A 13,730-nucleotide genomic window follows, 5' to 3' on the forward strand; every position below is an offset into this window, starting at 1 on the left:
GTTTGAAGCCTGAAATGTGGCAAAAGGTCGCACATTTCAAGGGGGGCGAATACTTTCGCAAGGCACTGTACCACAAGTGGACTCCAATCAAGTTGTAGAAACATCTCAAGGATGATCAGTGGAATCAGGATGCACCTGAGCTCAATTTCGAGGTCTCATAGCAAAGGGTCTGAATACTTATGTAAATATGTTTTTTCATTTGAATACATTTGCAAAAATGTCTAAAAACCTGTATGGGGTATTCTGGGTAGATTGATGAGAATTGTTTTTATTTAATAAATGTTATAAGATAAGGCTGTAAAGTAACAAAATTAGGAAAAAGGGGAAGAGGAAGAGGGGTCTGAATAGTTTCCGAATGCACTGTATACTGTTCACGGTTTTAGTTTCTGGCTCTTGTTTGATATGAACTCTTACCCATAAATGTGTATGAATAAAGAAAGCAATGTGGAATGCAACGTCACATAATAGTGAAAAAGCGCGAGAGCAAAAAAACATATTACAGGACGGACATTGATGTCAAAAAATATTTATATAGTTCCAAGAACTCTTCTATGGATCAGTAAGACTGTAGGAAGAACTACCAGCACCTCTTTGCAATAAATGAAACAGTTCCTGATCATTCCCCACTCTGGTAGAGAAGTAGTACCATTCTCTCTAGCCCTCCCTCTTTCTCTCACCAGTGGGAAGACATGGGAGATCTTGCCGTCCGGTGGCAGCTTGGCTCCGAAGCCGTAGGCGGGGAACATCTTGTCACTGTCGTAGTCCTGGATGATCTCCCCCACAGCCTTCAGGGCCATGGCGTAGGCATTCATCTGGTAGGGACTCATGTAGTGCAGAGAGGTGGGCTGGGATGGGTTACCTGGAACACAGCAACAGAGCATACATGATTTATTTATTTCAAAACATTTTCACAAATAGCAGCTGGTTAGCTAATTAGAGAAAGGTTAGCCATTTGTTGGCAAAAATATATGTCCAAGACAAGAAAGCTTTACCAGCAGCCAGCAGCACTGGTACTCATGGGGGCTGTGTGTCACGCCCTGACCTTAGATATCTCTGTTTTCTATATATTTTGGTTAAGTCAGGATGTGACTTGTTCTGTTATAATCTCCACCCGGCACAGCCAGAAGAGGACTGGCCACCCCACATAGCCTGGTTCCTCTCTAGGTTTCTTCCTAGGTTTTGGCCTTTCTAGGGAGTTTTTCCTAGCCACCGTGCTTCTACACCTGCATTGCTTGCTGTTTGGGGTTTTAGGCTGGGTTTCTGTACAGCACTTTGAGATATCATCTGATGTACGAAGGGCTATATAAATAAAATTTGATTGATTGATTGATTGACTAGGGTGGGTACTCTAGGTTTTTGTATGTCTAGGGTTTTTGTATGTCTAGGGGTTTTGTATGTCTAGGGGTTTTGTATGTCTATGTTTAGTTGCCTGTCAGCACTAGTTTGTATAGCTTCACTTTTCGTTTGGTTGTTTTTTGTTAATTAATTAAAAAGAGAATGTACGCATACCACGCTGCGCCTTGGTCCGATCCTTATGACGAGCGTGACACAATGTCAGATACTCGAGGGAGTGTAATTAGCTCAATATTAGGAGTTGAGAAATAATAATTAATAGAAAGAATAATTATTAGAAAGCAAATATTCTCCTCTTTTATATTGTAGATACTGTATGTAATTCAAAATTGGTTTATTCTGTTGTTCCTAGCAATATTCATGAATATACCATGCAGTATACCATGTTAAATAACCCTGCTTTAGATGACAGGTTAGCATAATATTATTTCATAAGGATTTTAGGGAAACGTTAGTCCTTCAGTAGCCTAAAAGAGATGCTAATAAACAACAAACTGCATCAGTAATTTGGCTACACTTACCATTAGACGCTGTGAAATCGATGGCCACTGTGAAGTTGAGTTGCGTCCTGGTGAGACAATGATTAATTACGATGAATAACAAACTTTACCAGGCAAAAACAAAATAAAGTCTAGAAAGGATATTGTTCGTTTAAACAACGCAAAACAATTTCAGACATGCACGCTAGACTGAGCAAGCCATCAACATCAGCCTCTAACGTTAATGGAACATCACTAAGATTGGCCTCTAATGTTTATGCAAAGTTATTAAGAGTGGACTCTAACATTAATACAAAGTTATTGATAGTGGGCTGTAACATTAATACAAAGTTATTGAGAGTGGGCTGTAACATTAATACAAAGTTATTGAGAGTGGGCTCTAACATTAATACAAAGTTATTGAGAGTGGGCTCTAACATTAATACAAAGTTATTGAGAGTGGGCTCTAACATTAATACAAAGTTATTAAGAGTGGGCTCACCCTCCCCGGATGAAGTCCACAAACGTGTATTCTGACTCCACTTTGAAGGACAGCAGTGTCACCTTCAGAGGATGGAGAGATGGGGGAGAGAGAGAGAGAGGGGAGAGAGAGAGGGGAGAGAGAGAGAGAGAGAGAGAGAGAGAGAGAGAGAGAGAGGGGGAGGGAGGGAGGGAGGGAGGGCAGAGAGAAACAGGGTGATAGAGAGGGAGAGAAAGAGAGGGGGGGTGAAAATAGATGGAAAAGCAAAACCTTTACTGTATATGACATATCACATTGGCAATGAATCCTATCTATAAAACACTGACAGGTGGAGATGGGAAATCTCAAACGATACTCACTGTCCCTGAATTGACGTATTTCTTCTTCTTGCCTTTCTTTTTATGGTTTAGAACCTGAACAAAAACGTGTAGGGAAAGGAAAATTATATATTGGGGCGGCAGGGTAGCCTAGTGGTTAGAGCGTTGGACTAGTAACAGGAAGGTTGCAAGATCGAATCCCTGAGCTGACAAGGTAAAAATCTGTAGTTCTTAAATAAAAAAAATAATGCTTTCTCTATGGAAGCACTATTTCTATGCTTCCCATTCTTCAGTTTTGTTTTTGAGTGTTTTACTTTTGGTTTTACGCATAAGCTTCAAACAGCTGAAAATATAATATTTTTGGTTATGGAAAATATATTAGATGCTCTAATGACTCTCTAAAATATACCTGCTTGTTTTTTCTCACAAACTGAAATTAGGCAAACTATTCACATTTTTGCAACCAGGAAATGGTGGAGCAATTTCTGCATAGTGCACCTTTAAACAGTACAAGTCAGTTGAAAATGTCCTACATAGAGAGACATAATATAAACATTTTAATAAATGCTCACCCCTATGAGCAAAATACATTTTTATTTGTATTTTTTATTTCCTCCCCCCCTTTTCTCCCCAATTTCATGGTATCCAATTGTTTAGTAGCTACTATCTTGTCTCGTCGCTACAACTCCCGTACGGGCTTGGGAGAGACGAAGGTTGAAAGTCATGCGTCCTCCGATACACAACCCAACCAAGCCGCACTGCTTCTTAACACAGCGCGCATCCAACCTGGTGCACGATGAGACAAGGATTTCCCTACCGGCTAAACCCTCCCTAACCCGGGCGACGCTAGGCCAATTGTGCGTCGCCCCACGGACCTCCCGGACGCGGCCGGTTACGACAGAGCCTGGGCGCGAACCCAGAGCCTCTGGTGGCACAGCTGGCGCAGCAGGACAGCGCCCTTAACCACTGCGCCACCCGGGAGGCCAAAATAAAAAAAATGTTAAATGTATTTTTCAGCTGAAAATATTTTTAAACATCTTGTGATCACTAGGATCCCTGTTCTTTTCTTTTTTTTTACCTCATAGACGTTGAACTGGCTCTGGCCTCTGGAGAATTCTCTGTAGCTGGTGGTGAACTCGCCAATGAAGTCATGACTGTGGGAATAGTTGCGAGAGTAACACCTGCAGCATCTGAAAGAGTACCATACTGAAGGAAACACCAACCCCGGCCCCTCATCTTCATCTAAATAGCATCACCTAAAGCCAAATAGGACATGCCTGCTTTCAATCGACATGTCCTTTTTAGAGAGGAAGCCCCATCAGTAGCCACCATCAGTGAAGAAGGAAGGGAAAGAGGACAGAGAGATGGAGGGAGGGAGGCAGTCTACCCTCCCATTCCCTTAATAAAAAAGGGGACAGAGATGGAGGAAGGAGGTCAACACTCATATTCCACTCATAAAGAAGAGGACAGAGAGGAAGGGAGAGAGGGAAGGAGATATGGAGGGAGGAGGTCAACACTCATATTCCCTTTCATAAAGAAGGGGACAGAGAGATGGAGTGAGGGGGAGAGAGGGAGGGAGAGTTGGAGGGAGATGAAGAGAGATGGATGGAGATGAAGGTAGGGAGAGATGGAGGGAGGTCAACACTCATATTCCCCCCATAAAGACGGGGACAGAGATGGAGGGAGGGAGAGAGAGTGATATGTACACTCTCCATTCTGATATCACATCTGACTTTTTAAAGTTTCAGTCAGTGATTTGTGGTTGTGTGTGCTAACCCTAAACCAGAACCTTATGAGATAGAGTCCCCCATTTTGAGATTCCCCTCCAGAGAAAGGACGAGGGATGACATTTGAGGGAGATTTTGAGCGTCTGATTGTAAATGAAATGGATGAAGGATGAAACGACAGGGAGTGGAAGAGAGAGAGACAGAGAGAGACAGAGAGAGACAGAGAGACAGAGAGAGAGAGAGAGAGAGAGAGAGAGAGAGAGAGAGAGAGAGAGAGAGAGAGAGAGAGAGAGAGAGAGAGAGAGAGAGAGAGAGAGAGAGAGAGAGAGAGAGGGAGGGAGGGAGGGAGAGAGAGAGAGAGAGAGAGAATAGAGCGAGAGAGCGAGAGAGCGAGAGAGAGAGAGAGAGAGAGAGAGAGAGAGAGAGAGAGAGAGAGAGAGAGAGGAGAGTAGAGAGAGAAAGAGAGAGACAGAGAGAAAATTACCTTCCATTTCGGTCCCAATCATACACATCCACCTTGACCGTCCTGGAGAGAGGGAAGATAAGAGAGAGAGATGAGAATCACAGAGAGGTGTGTGTGTGCATGTGTGTGTCTGTGTGTGTTCCAATTCAGTGATATATGAGGCATACAGTAGTTCACCCACCAACTACGAAGAATTGTTCAAACATTATTCTCAAATGGTCACACAGATGCATTTTCACTCACCTTAAAGGATTTTACCCAGTAAAACGTATTATGTAAATAGAAAACAATATACTGTTTATTTAATTAATTAACAATATAATATGTTTAATTTGTGTGAATCACAATTCACAAGTATATCAAAAGCTGTATCCACTAGCAATACATTCCAAAGTAATAGTGTGTGTTTGATAATCCGAGATAAACTAGACATTGTGGAACCTCCATGTTGGTCCCAATAACACCAGTGCTGGCCTCTGAGACAATATGGCCGACTGCTGGCATTATTCTGACCACCACAGAGCATTATGGGTACAGTAGTACATCATGCTACAGCAACATTCCAAAATCATCAGTATTGAGGGCAGACAGGACTTAGTCCCACAGTCTTGCCAATGGCTCAGCTAGCAAGGTGCTGGCAACATCAGAGTTTGATTCTGGCATGGACCATACTGGAGAATATACTGCTGTAGCCTATTCTCATTTTTACATTGCTTCTTTTGTGTGTCCTTTACCAGCGCTTTGAGATTCTCTCTGTAATGGAAAGCACAATGAAATAAATAAATATTTATAATTTATTAGGTTGCTTTGGATGAAAGCTTCTGCTGAAATTCCCCAAAATGGCTAATGTGGTCATCTCTTTGCCTTGGGGGCTAAGTGACTTTTGACCTATGCTGTTGGCTGTCTGTGTGTCACTCACCTATCATAGTCTCCGTTACAGAGTGCTCGTACAGGGATGGTGAAGGGCTGCCAAACAGGGTTCAGAGTATTCTTTATTACCTCTGTCTTATGGCAGATGGTGAACCTACAGTACACAGCAAACACAAGGAGCTCTGACTACAGATACTGTACAGGGATGGAAAGGTATTAACCACAAATACCAAAGAATATGGTGAACCAACAGAAATAGAATGACTTATAAGGGTACAGTCGAATGGCCGTGGTCTGAGGGGCTTTCCCCCCGCTTCTAGTAATTATATTTGTATGGACCCGAAGAAATTCCTGCCAGTGATGGCAAACGAGAGGCTCATTTTAACGTCTATGAAGTGAGTACAGGGCACACACAAAGCATAGCGCTATCAACCACAAACACCAAGGAAATCAAAGCGTTGTTCTCTCCAAAATCAACATTTTGACAGATGTGATACATAACAGACGATGTGGGAAGTTAACTCATCTTGATACACACGCATGCCCACCACACAGACATAAACACACACACTCACGTTCCGTCTTCATTGCTGCGGTAGAAGACCAGGAAGGGATCTGACTTGCCAAAGAAGTCTTTTTTGTCCAGCTTGTTGGCACACAACTGCATAGTGGCAATGTCCTGAAAGAAAAGACAAGTCTCAGACAAGTCTAAACATTAAACCAAGGTGGTGGTATTAATCGGAAAAGTATTCAGACACCTTGACTTTTTCCACATTGTTACGTTACTGCCTTATTCTAAAAATGGATTACATTTTTTACCCGCCTCAATTTACACACAATACCCCATAATGACAAAGTAAAAACGGGTTTCTAGATTTGTTTGCAAATGTAAAAAAATATATAAAATAGTGAAATATAAAAATGTACATAAGTATTCAGACCCTTTACTCAGTACTTTGTTGAAGAACCGTTGTCAGCGATTACGGCCTCCAGTCTTCTTGGAAGCGATTACGGCCTCCAGTCTTCTTGGAAGCGATTACGGCCTCCAGTCTTCATGGAAGCGTTTACGGCCTCCAGTCTTCTTGGAAGCGATTACGGCCTCCAGTCTTCTTGGAAGCGTTTACGGCCTCCAGTCTTCTTGGAAGCGATTACGGCCTCCAGTCTTCTTGGAAGCGATTACGGCCTCCAGTCTTCTTGGAAGCGATTACGGCCTCCAGTCTTCTTGGAAGCGATTACGGCCTCCAGTCTTCTTGGAAGCGATTACGGCCTCCAGTCTTCTTGGAAGCGATTACGGCCTCCAGTCTTCTTGGAAGCGTTTACGGCCTCCAGTCTTCTTGGAAGCGTTTACGGCCTCCAGTCTTCTTGGAAGCGATTACGGCCTCCAGTCTTCTTGGAAGCGTTTACGGCCTCCAGTCTTCTTGGAAGCGATTACGGCCTCCAGTCTTCTTGGGTATGACGCTTCAAGCGTTTCTCCCATTTTTTCTGCAGATCATCTAAAGCTCTGTCAGGTTGGAAGAGGAGCGTCGCTGTACAGCTACTGTCAGGTCTCTCCAGACATGTTAGATCGGGTTCAAGTCTGGGCTGTGGTTGGGCCACTCAAGGACATTCAGAGACGTGTCCCAAAGCCACTCCTGCGTTGTCTTGGCTGTGTGCTTAGGGTCACTGTCCTGTTGGAAGGTGAACCTTCGCCCCAGTTTGATGTCCTGAGCACTCTGGAGCAGGTTTCATCAAGGATCTCTCTGTACTTTGCTCCATTTATATTTCTCTCGATCCTGACTAGTCTCCCAGTCCCTGCCGCTGAAAAACATCTCCACAGCATGATGCTGCCATCACCATGCTTCACCATAAGGATGATGCCAGGATTCCTCCCCATGTGACGCTTGGAATTCAGGCCAAAGAGTTCAATCTTGGTTTCATCAGACTAGAGAAACTTGTTTCTCATGGTCGGAGTCCTTTAGGTGACTTTTGGCAAACTCCAAGCGGGCTGTCATGTGCCTTTAACTGAGGAGTGGATTCCATCTGGCTACCATAAAGGCCTGATTGGTGGGGTGCTGCAAATATGGTTATCCTTCTGGAAGGTTCTCCCATCTCCACAGAAGAACTCTAGTGCTCTGTCACCCCCCTGACCAAGGCCCTTCTCCCTCGATTGCTCAGTTTGGCCGGGTGGCCAGCTCTAGGAAGAGTCTTGGTGGTTCCAAACTTCTTCCAGTTAAGAATGATGGAGGCCACTGTGTTCTTGTGGACCTTCAATTCTGCAGAAATGTTTTGGTACCCTTCCCCAGATCTGTGCCTCGACACAATCCTGTCTCTGACGTGTACTGTCAACTGAAGGGAACTCAATATAGACAGCTGTGTGCCTTTCCAAATCATATCTAATCAATTGAATTTACCACAAGTGGACTCCAATCATGTTGTAGAAACATCTCAAGGATGATCAATGGAAACAGGATGCACCTGAGCTCAATTTGAGTCTCATAGAAAAGGGTCTGAATATTTATAAGGTTTTTCTGTTTTTAATTTGAATAAATTTGCAAAAATTTCCAAAAACCTATTTTAACATATTCAAATATAAAAATGTTGCTTTTTAACTATTTTTTAAAACCAAGTGTTTATGATAAAAGTTGATTCTTGTTTGGAAATGGTTTAGGGGTTGACAGGTTGGATTCAGAAACAAATCAACGCACTTTCTATCACCATACTATAGCTCATGTCTGCAGTCAAATCACCAAATCGCCCTCTAGTGGCCTCAAGGGTGGAATATTATTAATATTTTTCTTAATTTGATGATAATAAATATTATTTTTAAAAACCTGCAGAAAATCCGGTGTTTGTATGTCAAACGTTTTTGTTATATTTCAGTCTTCTGTGATGTATATAAAGCGTAATCTTGGGATACAACCTAAAATTGAATACATTTCAACTCTATATCGGACATGGTATAGGTGTCTTCTTTTTTTAAGCCCATTAGTAACCATGTAATAAGATAAAGAGTACCAATAAACGTAATGGTAACCTTTTGGGCGACCCGACCAAAGCATGTAGAAATGTGAGTTATAGATCTGTCATTCTCATTGAAAGCAAGTCTAAGTAGCGGAAGATATGTTCCGTGTGTGCTATTTCTATGCTTTTCACGCTTAAGTTTTTGCATCTTTTACTTTCAGTTTTGTACAATTAAGCTGAAAATAATATAGTTTGGATTATTGAAAAGACATTGCACAGTGGTTTATACGGTACAATAAATTCTCTACACTGCTGGTTTTGTCACTAACTGAAATTAGGCAAACTATTAGAATTTTAGCAATCAGGAAATGTCGGAGTGATTTCTGCATATTGCATCTCTAACAAGTATGCTGTTAACATCCATATTCATCATATTTCACAGGGAAACCTCTGAGAAAGCCAAAACAAAAGACTCCACCGAGGTGGAGCAGCTCAACCATATAAATAGAATAGAATAGATAGACCATCACAGAACATTGACTTGAATGGGTAGTAACTACATTTTTATGAGCCTGACATCCTGTGGAAATCACATCTTTAGGAGATCTGGGCGAGGTAGCAGAGTAAACACAACATTTAATCTAGCATGCCCCTTCCTTTCTTTGTCTGTAATGAACGATACACTTTACTATATTCTCTATGTTTGATGATACAGAACTTAACTATGCATTCACAAGTTTTCAGAGCCCTATCCCGATACCCCCAATAGAGATGGAATGAGAATAATACTTCATCTCAATGGGTATTCCTCTGTTTTCTCCTCATTCATTAGACAAATCATTCCCAGGAAGTCAAACTCTGTGTGTGTGTGTGTGTGTGTGTGTGTGTGTGTGTGTGTGTGTGTGTGTGTGTGTGTGTGTGTGTGTGTGTGTGTGTGTGTGTGTGTGTGTGTGTGTGTGTGTGTGTGTGTGTGTGTGTGTGTGTGTGTGTGTGTGTGTGTGTTTGCGTGCGTGCGTGCGTGCGTGCGTGCGTGCGTGCGTGCGTGCGTGTGTGTGTGTGTGTGCGTGAGTGAGTGAGTGAGTGAGTGAGTGAGTGAGTGAGTGAGTGAGTGAGGCATAATAACGGAACATAACCTGTCTCTAATTATTCACCCACCAAGAAAAAGAGGAGAACATTTGAGATAGAGAGATAAATAATTCATAAATGAGTGGAATCGTCACTGTCGTTGTTCACTGTCTGGATGTATATTTACTCCAATATTGTTGTCTGCATTACCTGACAGAATGATAATCTTTCACTGCCTGTGCCCCAAATGGCACCCTATTCCTAGTAGTGGGGCCCAAAGGGTTCTGGTCACAAGAAGTTTGCTATGTAGTTAATAGGATCCTTTTGGGACATTACCACAATTTTATATTCTGTCATGATGCTGAAGTACAGATATGACCTAGTAGAGATATGATCTAGCCTAAAGTACAGATATGACCTAGTAGAGATATGAACTAGCCTAAAGTACAGATATAACCTAGTAAAGATATGAACTAGTAGAGATATGATCTAGTAGAGATATGGCCTAGTATAGATATGATCTAGTAGAGATCTGTCTTAGTATAGAAATGATCTAGTATAGATATGATCTAGCAGAAATATGAACTAGTAGAGATATGACCGAGTAAAGATATGAACTAGTAGAGATATGACCTAGTATAGTGTCTCAGCCTCCAGTATTTATGCTGCATTAGTTTGTGTGTCGGGGGGCTAGGGTCAGTTTGTTATATCTGGAGTACTTCTCCTGTCTTATCCGGTGTCCTGTGTGAATTTAAGTATGCTCTCTCTAATTCTCTCTTTCTCTCTTTCTTTCTCTCTCTCTTTCTGAGGACCTGAGCCCTAGGACCATGCCTCAGGACTACCTGGCATGATGACTCCTTGCTGTCCCCAGTCCACCTGGCCATGCTGCTGCTCCAGTTTCAACTGTTCTGCCTCTGATTATTATTATTTGACCATGCTGGTCATTTATGAACATTTGAACAACTTGGCCATGTTCTGTTATAATCTCCACCCGGCACAGCCAGAAGAGGACTGGCCACCCCTCATAGCCTGGTTCCTCTCTAGGTTTCGTCCTAGGTTTTGGCCTTTCTAGGGAGTTTTTCCTAGCCACCGTGCTTCTACACTTGCATTGCATTGCTGTTTGGGGTTTTAGGCTGGGTTTCTGTACAGCACTTTGATATATCAGCTGATGTACGAAGGGCTATATAAATACATTTGATTTGATTTGAATAGATATGATCTAGTAGAGATATGACTGAGTAAAGATATGAACTAGTAGAGATATGATCTAGTAGAGATATGACCTAGTATAGATATGATCTAGTAGAGATATGATCTAGTAGAGATATGACCTAGTAGAGATATGATTTAGTAGAGATATGACAGAGTAAAGATACGATCTAGTATAGATATGACCTAGTATAGATATGATCTAGCAGAAATATGATCTAGTATAGATATGACCTAGTATAGATATGATTTAGTAGAGATATGACAGAGTAAAGATACGATCTAGTATAGATATGACCTAGTATAGATATGATCTAGCAGAAATATGATCTAGTATAGATATGACCCAGTAAAGATCTGTCTTAGTATAGAAATGATATAGTAGAAATATGTCTTAGTATAGATATGATCTAGTAGAGATATGATCTAGTAGAGATATGATCAAGTACAGAGATATGACCTAGTATAGATGTGATCTAGTAGAGATATGACCTAGTACAGATATGTCTTTGTATAGATATGATCTAGTAGAGACATGACCCAGTAGAGATATGATCTAGTAGAGATATGATCTAGTACAGATATGACTTTGTATAGATATGATCTAGTACAGATATGATCTAGTACAGATTTGATATAATAGAGTTGTGACCTAGGCTAAAGTAAAGATACAGTATGACCTAGACTAAAGTAGAAATATGACCTAGTCTAAAGTGGAGATATGACCTAGCCTAAAATAGAGTTGTGACCTAGTAGATATATCACCTAGTCTAAAGTAAAGATATGACGTAGTAGATATATCACCTAGTCTAAAGTAGAGATATGACCTAGCCTAAAATAGAGGTGACCTAGGCTAAAGTAAAGATACAGTATGGCCTAGACTAAAGTAGAGATATGACCTAGTAGATATATCACCTAGTCTAAAGTAGAGATATGACCTAGCCTAAAATAGAGTTGTGACCTAGTAGATATATCACCTAGTCTAAAATAGAGTTGTGACCTAGGCTAAAATAAAGATACAGTATGACCTAGACTAAAGTGGAGATATGACCTAGTAGATATATCACCTAGTCTAAAGTAGAGATATGACCTAGCCTAAAATAGAGTTGTGACCTAGTAGATATATCACCTAGTCTAAAATAGAGTTGTGACCTAGGCTAAAGTAAAGATACAGTATGGCCTAGACTAAAGTAGAGATATGACCTAGTAGATATATCACCTAGTCTAAAGTGGAGATATGACCTAGTCTAAAATAGAGTTGTGACCTAGGCTAAAGTAAAGATACAGTATGGCCTAGACTAAAGTAGAGATATGACCTAGTAGATATATCACCTAGTCTAAAGTAGAGATATGACCTAGTCTAAAGTGGAGATATCACCTAGTCTAAAGTAGAGATATGACCTAGTAGATATATCACCTAGTCTAAAGTGGAGATATCACCTAGTCTAAAGTAGAGATATCACCTAGACTAAAGTAGAGATATGACCTAGTAGATATATCACCTAGACTAAAGTAGAGATATGACCTAGTAGATATCACCTAGACTAAAGTAGAGATATGACCTAGTAGATATATCACCTAGTCTAAAATAGAGTTGTGACCTAGGCTAAAGTAAAGATACAGTATGACCTAGACTAAAGTAGAGATATGACCTAGTAGATATATCACCTAGTCTAAAGTGGAGATATCACCTAGTCTAAAATAGAGTTGTGACCTAGGCTAAAGTAAAGATACAGTATGACCTAGACTAAAGTAGAGATATGACCTAGTAGATATATCACCTAGTCTAAAGTAGAGATATGACCTAGTAGATATATCACCTAGTCTAAAATAGAGTTGTGACCTAGGCTAAAGTAAAGATACAGTATGACCTAGACTAAAGTAGAGATATGACCTAGTAGATATATCACCTAGTCTAAAGTGGAGATATCACCTAGTCTAAAATAGAGTTGTGACCTAGGCTAAAGTAAAGATACAGTATGACCTAGACTAAAGTAGAGATATGACCTAGTAGATATATCACCTAGTCTAAAGTAGAGATATGACCTAGTAGATATATCACCTAGTCTAAAATAGAGTTGTGACCTAGGCTAAAGTAAAGATACAGTATGACCTAGACTAAAGTAGAGATATGACCTAGTAGATATATCACCTAGTCTAAAGTGGAGATATCACCTAGTCTAAAATAGAGTTGTGACCTAGGCTAAAGTAAAGATACAGTATGACCTAGACTAAAGTAGAGATATGACCTAGTAGATATATCACCTAGTCTAAAGTGGAGATATCACCTAGTCTAAAATAGAGTTGTGACCTAGGCTAAAGTAAAGATACAGTATGACCTAGACTAAAATAGAGATATGACCTAGTAGATATATCACCTAGACTAAAGTAGAGATATGACCTAGTAGATATATCACCTAGACTAAAGTAGAGATATGACCTAGTAGATATATCACCTAGACTAAAGTAGAGATATGACCTAGTAGATATATCACCTAGACTAAAGTAGAGATATGACCTAGTAGATATATCACCTAGACTAAAGTAGAGATATGACCTAGTAGATATCACCTAGACTAAAGTAGAGATATGACCTAGTAGATATATCACCTAGACTAAAGTAGAGATATGACCTAGTAGATATATCACCTAGACTAAAGTAGAGATATGACCTAGTAGATATATCACCTAGACTAAAGTAGAGATATGACCTAGTAGATATATCACCTAGTCTAAAGTGGAGATATCACCTAGTCTAAAATAGAGTTGTGACCTAGGCTAAAGTAAAGATACAGTATGACCTAGACTAAAGTAGAGATATGACCT

General features: G+C 40.6%; 1 protein-coding gene across 2 annotated transcripts in view; it reads right to left on the bottom strand.

Annotated features, from left to right (window-relative positions):
• LOC118399710 (copine-9-like) overlaps positions 1-13,730 on the bottom strand; it is a 164,048-nt gene that overhangs the window by 37,062 nt on the left and 113,256 nt on the right. Inside the window, exons 8-15 of one of the 2 annotated variants that reach the window (XM_052473955.1) lie at positions 6,266-6,369; positions 5,740-5,844; positions 4,842-4,883; positions 3,709-3,784; positions 2,673-2,726; positions 2,335-2,396; positions 1,875-1,921; positions 678-859 (exon numbers count right to left, since the gene is read on the bottom strand). In XM_052473955.1, coding sequence (XP_052329915.1) covers positions 678-859; positions 1,875-1,921; positions 2,335-2,396; positions 2,673-2,726; positions 3,709-3,784; positions 4,842-4,883; positions 5,740-5,844; positions 6,266-6,369 — 672 coding nt within the window. Of the gene's footprint in view, positions 1-677; positions 860-1,874; positions 1,922-2,334; positions 2,397-2,672; positions 2,727-3,708; positions 3,821-4,841; positions 4,884-5,739; positions 5,845-6,265; positions 6,370-13,730 lie in introns of both variants that reach the window. The other variant, XM_052473956.1, reaches the window with a different exon arrangement.

Source organism: Oncorhynchus keta, chromosome 21 (assembly GCF_023373465.1).
Source record: "Oncorhynchus keta strain PuntledgeMale-10-30-2019 chromosome 21, Oket_V2, whole genome shotgun sequence".
NCBI lineage: Eukaryota > Metazoa > Chordata > Actinopteri > Salmoniformes > Salmonidae > Oncorhynchus > Oncorhynchus keta.